The following is a 13,822-nucleotide window of genomic DNA, read 5'->3' as shown; positions in this document are numbered from 1 at the left end:
TGTTTATCAGTACATTATAGAAAATAATGAACTTTAACACAATATGCTAATTTTTTGAGAAGATCCTGTATAGCTGGGGAGGGGGGAGGAGGGAGGGCAGCGGCAGCTCCACAGATTGTGTTCGGTTTTATGCTGAAATCGATTCACAATCTGTTTGCAGTAAAGGCAGCCATATGATCCCTCTGATCAGATTCGAGCAGAGAGGGATCCATCTGTTGGTCGGATCTGATGGCAAATCGACCAAGTATGGCCATCTTAAGAGGCAGAGGATCAGCTGGACTGGCTGGTATTGTTGCAACTGGTATTGTTGCAACGGGAATAAATGTCAGCCTCCATATCCCTGTCGCTTCAGGTGTGTTTGGGCTGGGGGGGGGGGGGTCAGAGCATGGGTCATGCCAGATCTGCACGTAGCTCTCTGTACACAGCTTTATACAAGGTAATGGGCCTGTTTGTGCTGCTAATGTCTGATTGCATTTGCCCTGGGGGGGGGGGGGGGGGTAATCCCTGCCCTCCCCTTTACCCTCCAGCCCATTCCTGGAAATCTAATCATTTTAGAAGTTGCTAAAAGTCCTCATTGTTCCCTTTCAGCTGCCCTGTGCTGTTTGCATTGTGTGGGCTGTGGGGTGGGGAGGACCCCCTGCTGTCCAGGGTCACAATGGGGGGTGTACACTCTGCCGTTATCATCTCCCCCCTCCATTCATACATCCAGCATGCAAGGACATAAACATTCCTGAGTGCAGCCCCTGTCCCCGGCTTTAGGGTGGTCTCTCCAGAGACAGATGATTCCCAGCTTGACCCCTCCCCCCCACACCCCACCGGTTTAGCACATAGCAAAATCTCCACTGATATTCTGCTTACTATTTGTCACCTTTAACTGGCTTTATTGTGATTAGCGATCACATGATATGTACTCCATCATTCCTCTCCAGCAGGGGTCTCCCTGTGTAGAAGGGACCTCGCAGTATTTCTATATCACATCCTGCTTCAGACCACCATTCATATTGTGCAGTTGAGTCAGATTAGTGGGCAGGATTTTAGGGTGCAGTTGGGCGTGTCCTAAAGTTTTGTGTCGAAGTCTCTCACTGTGGAGTGATCATTTGTGCTGCATTTGTTTACAGTGAGGGTCAGGACTTGTTATGGTTGTTGCTGTTTCTCACTTTTTGTAATGGCAAAAAAAATTCAAAAAGCCATAAAAAGAAGAAATATCAATTTTCTAAGCCGCTATAGGATGTTTCTTGCTAGATCTGCCCACCCCATGTATCTATATTGTCTGGCCGATTCAGCCTGTTTGCGTGTGTTTGATATCTGTTGTACCCAAAGTATCTTATTGATTCACATTAGGCAGTTTGCCGGCCAACGTCGTGATCAGATATGTTGGAGAATTTCCATACAAGTGGGCGCGGCAGGATCGACGCAACATCGATGATCGAGCCATATACAACGCTTGCGGTTCTGATGCTCGGTAGATTTAGGCTTCTTTCACAGTGGGACGTTGCGTTTGATGCGACGTTAAAGTCGCAACAACGTGCCCCTAACGCAGCGCATGCAGGTTCTGAAATAGGACGTTATATTTGCAATGTGTTATGTGTCTCTCGGTGCGCCGTTTTCATCGCATACTGATGGAACGAAAACAGCACATGCGTTACATTTTTTTAACAAAAAAAACCCTTCTTTGAGCATGTGCAGCAGACACAACGCAGAATAGGTATTGCTAAACGCACAGCATGAAGCACTTCCTAAATATTGCTACACGTTACACACAACACAACGTGTGCACTGTGAATGTTGCACAGACTTAGTATTGCTATGCGTTAGTCTGCGTTATTAAAATTTTCTAACGTGCGACTTTAACGTCCCACTGTGAAAGAGGCCTTATGCCGAGGGTCTGTCGAGACTGAGCAGTCACACATGTAATAGACATTGATTCCTATGTGATCGATTTCCAATTGGAGAGTGATCGATTGGCTTTGCAAATACAGCACCACGGAACATGTTGGAGCTTTATAAATCAATGGTAATATTGGGCAGTAATTAACCCTCCTATGCCTTGATTCAAGCTCATTTTGATAATTGGAGAAGTTCAATTCAGTGGACCTGAATTCTTGCACAGGACAGAAGGAAAACGTAGAGAACTGCACCCTGTATGTATATAGAGAGTATAGCCTGTCTAACTACCCCCCCCCCCCCCCCCCAATCTGTGATTAATCACAACTTTAAATTGATCTCTAAGCTGCGTTAGCCGGCTGCCTCAGCAGAGCAGCTAATTTGTAAACACAGGATGATAACCCTATGTCTGCTTTCATGAAATCAGGAAGTCGACCCACTTGCAGGTTTTTTTGCAGGATTTGTATCAGCTGTAACAAAGAAATGTTTTTCTTTAAAAGTTATTATGCTGTTGCTTATCTTTTAGAGAAGATAGGAAGTTCTAAGTTCGGGTCCGCTTTACTGCTGCATACGCACACACAATGACCAACCCCCCTAACTATCGCAATTTGATCTCTTTGGAGACAGTTTGTGTCAGGTTGCTAAGCAGATATGTTACTGCTTAGAGCTGAGCGACATGTTCTGTTGCTATGGAGCGTGGACGACACACTGGACGTCTTTGCAGCGCGTCTGGGTGGGCTGTACACTCGCTACATTTTTGGCAGAGATGACCCCGACAGGCCGCCTTGGCAGAAAACCATCTAACATTGTATGGGCTGGTTCAGGCAGGCGGCTTGCATTCTCTTGTTTAGCCAATGATAAAGGTTTTCTGATACCGCTCACGCTCGTTGTCGCGGTTTCAGCCCCTGCGGGGACACGGAGCTGTATGAACGCAGCCGGCGCTGTATGCTAAACGTAGTGTCCAAGATAACAGGATCTACTGCCATGTTTACGCTAAGGACGCCAACTGCCATCACCGGTAATTAACAAACCGCTTCCATTCACTTGTATGGAACTTCTTTAGATCCCTTTCCAACAATGCGTTGGCAATTTTAGAAATTTCCTTAAAGCGCTTGTGCAATGATCTACTATGAGAGTGTCTCATATGAGCGGTTCACTTGCATTCCGCTTCCAAAAAGCGCTGCCTGTACCAGTTTCTGAGCGCTTTGGCTCAATGGAAGGCATAGGGAAATCGCTAAGCGCTTCAAAAAGAGTTTCCTATAGCGATTTCCGAGCACTTTTAATAATAAATACATTGTATTTATTCTTTCAAGTCAAAGAGTTCACTTTCCTCACTGACGTCAGGAGTGAAAATCTCAATCGCTCTACAAAAGCGCTTACACAAAATCGCTCAAACGCTCAGGTTGGCAATCGCCTTGAAAAAAATCACGCACAAAAGCACTCGCGCTTGCAATTTATAATGTAAACCAAGCCTTAAAGAGTAACTGTCGGGCATAAAATAAAAAATCAATTCTTTATTTTTATCTGGTAAACAAGTAATAAGGATGCTAACCAGCAATCCAAAAGTTACAATCACTATTACTTTCTTGTTTATAAATGATCATTCCCCAGTTTACCTGTCTCTTATTTGGTACGTTGCCGCACTAAGGAAGTTGCAGGGCATGCTGGGTTGTCTTTTTTTTTGCTTCTTAATTTCCCTCAGACTTAACTAATGTACAGAAGCAAAAAAAGACAACCCAGCATGCCCTGCAACTTCCTTTGTGCGACAACGTATCAAATAAGAGTGAGGTAAACTGGGGAATGATCATTTATAAACAAGAAAAGTAATAGAGATTGTAACTTTTGATTGCCTGATTAGCATCCTTATTACTTGTTTACCAGATAAAAATTTGATAAAAATAATGATTTTTGATTTTATGCCCGACAGTTACTCTTTAAAGGGAACCTGAAGAGAGTAAAATTATGTAAAATAAACGCATGACATAGCTGCAAATGAATATTTCATACTAACCTCACCGTCAGTTCCTCTCAGAAGCTCACCATTTTCTTCTTTCATTGATCCCTTCCAGTTCTGACAAGATTTTGTCAGAACTGAAACATACCAGTTGCTGTCAGTTATATACAACTGAATGTGCAAGGTAATGTCCATGTTTCCTTATGGCTCAAGTGGGCGATGTTACAGTTTAACAGTGTGCTGACCAGAAAGCTGTTATGGGGTAATGGCCATTTTTAAAATGGAGGACGGAGAATTCCATTGATTGCAGCGGACAAACAGGATGCGGGAGAGGAGAAAGATTGAGGAGTAGACTACACGGGAGGTGAGTATGACCTGTGTATGGTTACTTTGACTTTTTATTTTCAGTTCAGGTTCTTTTTAAAGGATGCAGCAAAAAAAAGTTAGCATTTAAAATCTGACAAACAGGTTTTGGACTAGTCCATCTCCTCATGGGAGATTTTCAAGGTTTTCTTTGTTTTCAAAAGCATTTCCTGAACAGCAGTTTAACTGCCAAGATGGTAAGATGCCAGCCAGTCTTCCTACTCACTTGCACACTATTTTGGCAGTTAGACTTTCCAACTGCCATTCAGGAAATTCTTTTGAAAACAAAGAAAACCCTGAGAACCCCCCATGAGAAGATGGACTAGTCCAGCACCTGTCAGTTCTGTCAGATTTAACTGCTTACTTTTTTCACGATAGTGGTCCTTTAAGTGACCACTGCGGAGGTGCAGAGCTGGTCTCGGGATGAAGCGATCTTTGCATTTCTCGGTAAGGTTATAGGGCGGGGTGCCTCTTTAGCATTGATCAGCGGGAGGCAGGAAGTGCTGTAATGGATGCTGGGATGGCGCCTGGCACCCCGGGGACCTGATATCTGCTGCAGATAGATGTCTGGCGGCAGGCTGGGGAGCGTTCCTGTAGTGCGCTCGCTGCTGCACCTGCTGGGAGAGGCTGCTGTCTCCTCTGGTAGCTCTTAGGTGACGCTTCGCTCGGAGATACTCACAGGCTGGCCTCAGTCACCCTCAGACTTTTACATACTTCATTTTGTGTTTGGCTTTTGTTCGTCCTCCTTTAAAAAGCAGCTAAACCCGAAACCAAACGAGGCAAATTCTCCAAGCAATCGCAGAAATTGTAAATATCGCCTGTTTGTACTAAACTCTTAGGACAGCGCGGCGGTGTAGTAGTTAGCACTCTCGACTTGCAGCGCTTGGTCCCCGGTTTGAATCCCAGCCAGGTGAACATCTGCAAGGAGTTTGTATGTTCTTCCCGTGTCTGTGTAGGTTTCCTCTGGGCACTCCGGTTTCCTCCCACATCCCAAAACATACAGATAAGTTAATTGGCTTCCCCCTAAAAATTGTCCCTAGACTACAATACATTACATGATACATAGACAGTCAAAGGACTATGGTAAGGATTAGATTGTGAGCTTCTCTAATGCTTGGGTTACACAGTACGTTTCTGTACCGTGTATCGGCCAACTGATACTATTCAGCTGGCCCGATCATGCCGCTCGACCCGCGCACGCTCTATTTCCGCCGGCGGACAATGGCAGGGAATCGAGCGCTGATAAGGAAGCGCCGGCGGGGGAGACGAGCGGCAATCGATCCGGCGCATAAAACGTGCCGTGTATGCCCGGCATTAGGGACAGTTAGTGACAAGACAACGTGGTTGATTTACTGTAACAAATAGCGTGCCTTATCAGAGTTAAGGTGGCCATACACTCGACATTAGCAGCAGATCGATCATCAGATAGATTTCTTTTCTATCTGATGTGTTTAGGAACATTTTTTTACTAAAATAGAATTCCAATAGATTTCAGTTTGAAATCTTTTAAAAAAACGATCTGATGGCATTTTTTTGGCATCAGATTTCCATTAGGGCCAATGAAAAACGATAAGCAATCTCAACAGATCGACCTAGATTTTCCAGCCTGCCAGATCGATTGAAATCGATCGAAATCGGCCGCCAATCGGTCGATCGGTCAACCGATTTGCGGTCGATCGAGTGACATCATCTGACTGCAGTAAAAATGTCACCATGTGATAAATGTCAGAATGTAAATCAGGGAGAGGAAAGATTTTACAATGGGCAAACAACGTCTAAATCATTTATAAATAATTATTTAAAAATGAAGCAAAAGTTTTCATGCATTAAGCTTTTTTTGTGTTAAAAAAAAGTTTTTTTATTACATTATTTTCACTGGAGTTCCTCTTTAAACCTTCCCACACCTGCCGATTACAGAAGCCTCCCTCTACATTGTGGTGGATAAACTGCAGTTCTAGTCCATGCTATGTTAATGCCTATAGTGTGGACCTGTGATGGCTAACCTTGGCACTCCAGCTGTGGTGGAAGTCCCATGAGGCATTGCAATACTCTGACAGCTCTAAGCATAACTCGGGGAGGCAGAGGCATGATGGGATTTGTAGTTTTGTCACAGCTGTAGTGCCAAGGTTAGCCATCACTGGTGTGGACTATAAGATCATTTGCATTTTTATTTTTTTTAAATCTAGACTCGTTAGGTTTGCAAAAACTGACTTCCTGTTTGAATGCCAGATGAAGCTTGGTTAGACTCCTCCCCTATCCCATGATCACCTAAAGGGAGTAGTCTGGGAGGGGGGAGCACCAGCCAGTCTTTCCCTGTGAGCTCAGAACTGGCCCCACCCAGCTGCTGAGAGATGGACTCTTTGTGGCCAGCAGTGCAATGTTACATGAGCAATAGTAAATGGCTTTTTCTTTGGCTTTGGTAAATAAACCCTGGGTACAGTTAAATGCTTTGTTACACGCTGAGCAGAGAGGAACCCTAGCTGCATTGCTGGCCGCAGAGAGTTAACCCTTTTAGCAGCAGGAAGAGGTGGACTGAGTTAGGTGATCTGCTCTGTGCCGGGGAAGGAACACACTGCCACACTGCTTGCATGAAGGGGACACTGGATGCAGCCTGTCAGACGACCACTTTCCTTATATTTACTGCAAAAGCTGCAGAGAGCAGTGTAGCGATGTATCTTCCCATCTGTGGGGCCCCAACTGCCCCTGCATTGCTGCTTTAAGTGTCAGCCACGCCCCCTCAGGGTGTGATGTCACCACATCTCTCCGCCCCTGAGGAGCTGGAAGGACACATGTGCACATCATGATGAGAGGCTCACTTCTCACAGTTGGTTTCAGGAAGTGTGGATAAGCTTTTGAAATGATAGAGATCAGACAGTGGTGGATGTGTGGCGTGGAGATGTGCAGGTATCTCATCTGTGTTGCTTTACTCACAGCTCCCGGGTGTACGAAGAAGGTTCCTTCCAGACAAGGAGTTGGTGAGTCTCCTGGTTGTTGGTGTGGTTTGTTGCCATGTGTGGCTTTGTGTCTGCCTCTGCGTGCATTTCTGCCTCCTCCTGTGTGGTGCGTGCATTTCTGCCTCCTCCTGTGTTGTGCGTGCATTGCTGCCTCCTCCTGTGTGTGGTGCGTGCATTGCCTCCTCCTGTGTGTGGTGCGTGCATTGCCTCCTCCTGTGTGGTGCGTGCATTGCCTCCTCCTGTGTGTGGTGCGTGCATTGCCTCCTCCTGTGTGTGGTGCGTGCATTGCCTCCTCCTGTGTGGTGCGTGCATTGCCTCCTCCTGTGTGTGGTGCGTGCATTGCCTCCTCCTGTGTGGTGCGTGCATTGCCTCCTCCTGTGTGGTGCGTGCATTGCCTCCTCCTGTGTGTGGTGCGTGCATTGCCTCCTCCTGTGTGGTGCGTGCATTGCCTCCTCCTGTGTGGTGCGTGCATTGCCTCCTCCTGTGTGGTGCGTGCATTGCCTCCTCCTGTGTGGTGCGTGCATTGCTGCCTCCTCCTGTGTGTGGTGCGTGCATTGCCTCCTCCTGTGTGTGGTGCGTGCATTGCCTCCTCCTGTGTGTGGTGCATGCATTGCCTCCTCCTGTGTGTGGTGCGTGCATTGCCTCCTCCTGTGTGTGGTGCATGCATTGCCTCCTCCTGTGTGGTGCGTGCATTGCCTCCTCCTGTGTGTGGTGCGTGCATTGCCTCCTCCTGTGTGTGGTGCGTGCATTGCCGCCTCCTGTGTGGCGCGTGCATTGCCTCCTCCTGTGTGTGGTGCGTGCATTGCCGCCTCCTGTGTGGTGCGTGCATTGCTGCCTCCTCCTGTGTGTGGTGCGTGCATTGCCTTCTCCTGTGTGTGGTGCGTGCATTGCCTCCTCCTGTGTGCGCGTGTGCATTGCTGCCTCCTCCTGTGTGGTGTGTGCATTGCTGCCTCCTCCTGTGTGTGGTGCGTGCATTGCCTCCTCCTGTGTGTGGTGCGTGCATTGCCGCCTCCTGTGTGGCGCGTGCATTGCCTCCTCCTGTGTGTGGTGCGTGCATTGCCGCCTCCTGTGTGGTGCGTGCATTGCTGCCTCCTCCTGTGTGTGGTGCGTGCATTGCCTCCTCCTGTGTGTGGTGCGTGCATTGCCTCCTCCTGTGTGTGGTGCGTGCATTGCCTCCTCCTGTGTGGTGTGTGCATTGCTGCCTCCTCCTGTGTGGTGTGTGCATTGCTGCCTCCTCCTGTGTGTGGTGCGTGCATTGCCTCCTCCTGTGTGTGGTGCGTGCATTGCCTCCTCCTGTGTGTGGTGCATGCATTGCCTCCTCCTGTGTGTGGTGCGTGCATTGCCTCCTCCTGTGTGTGGTGCATGCATTGCCTCCTCCTGTGTGTGGTGCGTGCATTGCCTCCTCCTGTGTGGTGCGTGCATTGCCTCCTCCTGTGTGGTGCGTGCATTGCCTCCTCCTGTGTGGTGCGTGCATTGCCTCCTCCTGTGTGTGGTGCGTGCATTGCCTCCTCCTGTGGTGCGTGCATTGCCTCCTCCTGTGTGGTGCGTGCATTGCCTCCTCCTGTGTGTGGTGCGTGCATTGCCTCCTCCTGTGTGTGGTGCGTGCATTGCCTCCTCCTGTGTGGTGCGTGCATTGCCTCCTCCTGTGTGTGGTGCGTGCATTGCCTCCTCCTGTGTGTGGTGCGTGCATTGCCTCCTCCTGTGTGTGGTGCGTGCATTGCCTCCTCCTGTGTGTGGTGCGTGCATTGCCTCCTCCTGTGTGGTGCGTGCATTGCCTCCTCCTGTGTGGTGCGTGCATTGCCTCCTCCTGTGTGGTGCGTGCATTGCCTCCTCCTGTGTGTGGTGCGTGCATTGCCTCCTCCTGTGTGTGGTGCGTGCATTGCCTCCTCCTGTGTGTGGTGCGTGCATTGCCTCCTCCTGTGTGTGGTGCATGCATTGCCTCCTCCTGTGTGGTGCGTGCATTGCCTCCTCCTGTGTGGTGCGTGCATTGCCTCCTCCTGTGTGGTGCGTGCGTTGCTGCCTCCTCCTGTGTGCGCGTGCATTGCCTCCTCCTGTGTGCGCGTGCATTGCCTCCTCCTGTGTGCGCGTGCATTGCCTCCTCCTGTGTGCGCGTGCATTGCCTCCTCCTGTGTGCGCGTGCATTGCCTCCTCCTGTGTGCGCGTGCATTGCCTCCTCCTGTGTGTGGCGCGTGCATTGCCTCCTCCTGTGTGGCGCGTGCATTGCCTCCTCCTGTGTGGCGCGTGCATTGCCTCCTCCTGTGTGGCGCGTGCATTGCCTCCTCCTGTGTGGCGCGTGCATTGCCTCCTCCTGTGTGGCGCGTGCATTGCCTCCTCCTGTGTGGCGCGTGCATTGCCTCCTCCTGTGTGGCGCGTGCATTGCCTCCTCCTGTGTGGCGCGTGCATTGCCTCCTCCTGTGTGGCGCGTGCATTGCCTCCTCCTGTGTGCGCGTGCATTGCCTCCTCCTGTGTGCGCGTGCATTGCCTCCTCCTGTGTGCGCGTGCATTGCCTCCTCCTGTGTGCGCGTGCATTGCCTCCTCCTGTGTGCGCGTGCATTGCCTCCTCCTGTGTGCGCGTGCATTGCCTCCTCCTGTGTGCGCGTGCATTGCCTCCTCCTGTGTGCGCGTGCATTGCCTCCTCCTGTGTGCGCGTGCATTGCCTCCTCCTGTGTGCGCGTGCATTGCCTCCTCCTGTGTGCGCGTGCATTGCCTCCTCCTGTGTGCGCGTGCATTGCCTCCTCCTGTGTGCGCGCGCATTGCCTCCTCCTGTGTGCGCGCGCATTGCTTCCTCCTGTGTGCGCGCATTGCTTCCTCCTGTGTGCGCGCGCATTGCCTCCTCCTGTGTGCCGTGCATTGCCTCCTCCTGTGTGGTGCGTGCATTGCTGCCTCCTCCTGTGTGGTGCGTGCATTGCTGCCTCCTCCTGTGTGGTGCGTGCATTGCCTCCTCCTGTGTGGTGCGTGCATTGCCTCCTCCTGTGTGGTGCGTGCATTGCCTCCTCCTGTGTGGTGCGTGCATTGCTGCCTCCTCCTGTGTGGTGCGTGCGTTGCCTCCTCCTGTGTGGTGCGTGCGTTGCCTCCTCCTGTGTGCGCGTGCATTGCCCCTCCTCCTGTGTGCGCGTGCATTGCCTCCTCCTGTGTGCGCGTGCATTGCCTCCTCCTGTGTGCGCGTGCATTGCCTCCTCCTGTGTGCGCGTGCATTGCCTCCTCCTGTGTGCGCGTGCATTGCCTCCTCCTGTGTGCGCGTGCATTGCCTCCTCCTGTGTGTGGTGCGTGCATTGCCTCCTCCTGTGTGCGCGTGCATTGCCTCCTCCTGTGTGCGCGTGCATTGCCTCCTCCTGTGTGCGCGTGCATTGCCTCCTCCTGTGTGCGCGTGCATTGCCTCCTCCTGTGTGCGCGTGCATTGCCTCCTCCTGTGTGCGCGTGCATTGCCTCCTCCTGTGTGCGCGCGCATTGCCTCCTCCTGTGTGCGCGCGCATTGCCTCCTCCTGTGTGCGCGCGCATTGCCTCCTCCTGTGTGCGCGCGCATTGCTTCCTCCTGTGTGCGCGCATTGCTTCCTCCTGTGTGCGCGCGCATTGCCTCCTCCTGTGTGCCGTGCATTGCCTCCTCCTGTGTGGTGCGTGCATTGCCTCCTCCTGTGTGTGGTGCGTGCATTGCCTCCTCCTGTGTGGTGCGTGCATTGCCTCCTCCTGTGTGGTGCGTGCATTGCCTCCTCCTGTGTGTGGTGCGTGCATTGCCTCCTCCTGTGTGGTGCGTGCATTGCCTCCTCCTGTGTGGTGCGTGCATTGCCTCCTCCTGTGTGGTGCGTGCATTGCCTCCTCCTGTGTGTGGTGCGTGCATTGCCTCCTCCTGTGTGTGGTGCGTGCATTGCCTCCTCCTGTGTGTGGTGCGTGCATTGCCTCCTCCTGTGTGTGGTGCGTGCATTGCCTCCTCCTGTGTGGTGCGTGCATTGCCTCCTCCTGTGTGTGGTGCGTGCATTGCCTCCTCCTGTGTGTGGTGCGTGCATTGCCTCCTCCTGTGTGGTGCGTGCATTGCCTCCTCCTGTGTGGTGCGTGCATTGCCTCCTCCTGTGTGGTGCGTGCATTGCCTCCTCCTGTGTGTGGTGCGTGCATTGCCTCCTCCTGTGTGTGGTGCGTGCATTGCCTCCTCCTGTGTGTGGTGCGTGCATTGCCTCCTCCTGTGTGGTGCGTGCATTGCCTCCTCCTGTGTGTGGTGCGTGCATTGCCTCCTCCTGTGTGGTGCGTGCATTGCCTCCTCCTGTGTGGTGCGTGCATTGCCTCCTCCTGTGTGGTGCGTGCATTGCCTCCTCCTGTGTGGTGCGTGCATTGCCTCCTCCTGTGTGTGGTGCGTGCATTGCCTCCTCCTGTGTGTGGTGCGTGCATTGCCTCCTCCTGTGTGGTGCGTGCATTGCCTCCTCCTGTGTGGTGCGTGCATTGCCTCCTCCTGTGTGTGGTGCATGCATTGCCTCCTGTGTGTGGTGCATGCATTGCCTCCTCCTGTGTGTGGTGCGTGCATTGCCTCCTCCTGTGTGTGGTGCGTGCATTGCTGCCTCCTCCTGTGTGTGGTGCGTGCATTGCCTCCTCCTGTGTGTGGTGCGTGCATTGCCTCCTCCTGTGTGTGGTGCATGCATTGCCTCCTCCTGTGTGTGGTGCGTGCATTGCCTCCTCCTGTGTGTGGTGCGTGCATTGCCTCCTCCTGTGTGTGGTGCGTGCATTGCCTCCTCCTGTGTGTGGTGCGTGCATTGCCTCCTCCTGTGTGTGGTGCATGCATTGCCTCCTCCTGTGTGGTGCGTGCATTGCCTCCTCCTGTGTGTGGTGCGTGCATTGCCTCCTCCTGTGTGTGGTGCGTGCATTGCCGCCTCCTGTGTGGCGCGTGCATTGCCTCCTCCTGTGTGTGGTGCGTGCATTGCCGCCTCCTGTGTGGTGCGTGCATTGCTGCCTCCTCCTGTGTGTGGTGCGTGCATTGCCTCCTCCTGTGTGTGTGGTGCGTGCATTGCCTCCTCCTGTGTGTGGTGCGTGCATTGCCTCCTCCTGTGTGTGGTGCATGCATTGCCTCCTCCTGTGTGTGGTGCGTGCATTGCCTCCTCCTGTGTGTGGTGCATGCATTGCCTCCTCCTGTGTGTGGTGCGTGCATTGCCTCCTCCTGTGTGGTGCGTGCATTGCCTCCTCCTGTGTGGTGCGTGCATTGCCTCCTCCTGTGTGGTGCGTGCATTGCCTCCTCCTGTGTGTGGTGCGTGCATTGCCTCCTCCTGTGTGGTGCGTGCATTGCCTCCTCCTGTGTGTGGTGCGTGCATTGCCTCCTCCTGTGTGTGGTGCGTGCATTGCCTCCTCCTGTGTGTGGTGCGTGCATTGCCTCCTCCTGTGTGTGGTGCATGCATTGCCTCCTCCTGTGTGGTGCGTGCATTGCCTCCTCCTGTGTGGTGCGTGCATTGCCTCCTCCTGTGTGGTGCGTGCATTGCCTCCTCCTGTGTGTGGTGCGTGCATTGCCTCCTCCTGTGTGTGGTGCGTGCATTGCCTCCTCCTGTGTGTGGTGCGTGCATTGCCTCCTCCTGTGTGTGGTGCGTGCATTGCCTCCTCCTGTGTGTGGTGCATGCATTGCCTCCTCCTGTGTGGTGCGTGCATTGCCTCCTCCTGTGTGGTGCGTGCATTGCCTCCTCCTGTGTGGTGCGTGCGTTGCTGCCTCCTCCTGTGTGCGCGTGCATTGCCTCCTCCTGTGTGCGCGTGCATTGCCTCCTCCTGTGTGCGCGTGCATTGCCTCCTCCTGTGTGCGCGTGCATTGCCTCCTCCTGTGTGCGCGTGCATTGCCTCCTCCTGTGTGTGGTGCGTGCATTGCCTCCTCCTGTGTGGCGCGTGCATTGCCTCCTCCTGTGTGGCGCGTGCATTGCCTCCTCCTGTGTGGCGCGTGCATTGCCTCCTCCTGTGTGGCGCGTGCATTGCCTCCTCCTGTGTGGCGCGTGCATTGCCTCCTCCTGTGTGGCGCGTGCATTGCCTCCTCCTGTGTGGCGCGTGCATTGCCTCCTCCTGTGTGGCGCGTGCATTGCCTCCTCCTGTGTGGCGCGTGCATTGCCTCCTCCTGTGTGGCGCGTGCATTGCCTCCTCCTGTGTGGCGCGTGCATTGCCTCCTCCTGTGTGCGCGTGCATTGCCTCCTCCTGTGTGCGCGTGCATTGCCTCCTCCTGTGTGCGCGTGCATTGCCTCCTCCTGTGTGCGCGTGCATTGCCTCCTCCTGTGTGCGCGTGCATTGCCTCCTCCTGTGTGCGCGTGCATTGCCTCCTCCTGTGTGCGCGTGCATTGCCTCCTCCTGTGTGCGCGTGCATTGCCTCCTCCTGTGTGCGCGTGCATTGCCTCCTCCTGTGTGCGCGTGCATTGCCTCCTCCTGTGTGCGCGTGCATTGCCTCCTCCTGTGTGCGCGTGCATTGCCTCCTCCTGTGTGCGCGCGCATTGCCTCCTCCTGTGTGCGCGCGCATTGCTTCCTCCTGTGTGCGCGCATTGCTTCCTCCTGTGTGCGCGCGCATTGCCTCCTCCTGTGTGCCGTGCATTGCTGCCTCCTCCTGTGTGGTGCGTGCATTGCTGCCTCCTCCTGTGTGGTGCGTGCATTGCTGCCTCCTCCTGTGTGGTGCGTGCATTGCCTCCTCCTGTGTGGTGCGTGCATTGCCTCCTCCTGTGTGGTGCGT

General features: G+C 53.2%; 1 protein-coding gene across 2 annotated transcripts in view; it reads left to right on the top strand.

Moving 5' to 3' along the window:
* The window catches only part of MAP2K6 (mitogen-activated protein kinase kinase 6), a 115,801-nt gene that overhangs the window by 18,933 nt on the left and 83,046 nt on the right, over nucleotides 1-13,822 (top strand). Inside the window, exon 2 of one of the 2 annotated variants that reach the window (XM_068264364.1) lies at nucleotides 7,135-7,176. The exons of the other annotated variant lie outside the window; for it this stretch is intronic. Within the exon in view, the coding sequence (XP_068120465.1) occupies nucleotides 7,135-7,176 (42 nt within the window). The remainder of the gene's footprint in view (nucleotides 1-7,134; nucleotides 7,177-13,822) is intronic. 2 annotated transcript variants of the gene reach the window in all.

The sequence above is a fragment of the Hyperolius riggenbachi genome, chromosome 12 (assembly GCF_040937935.1).
Source record: "Hyperolius riggenbachi isolate aHypRig1 chromosome 12, aHypRig1.pri, whole genome shotgun sequence".
Lineage (NCBI taxonomy): Eukaryota > Metazoa > Chordata > Amphibia > Anura > Hyperoliidae > Hyperolius > Hyperolius riggenbachi.
Note: the sequence above shows the minus strand (reverse complement) of the source record. Positions and strands in the feature narration are given on the sequence as shown.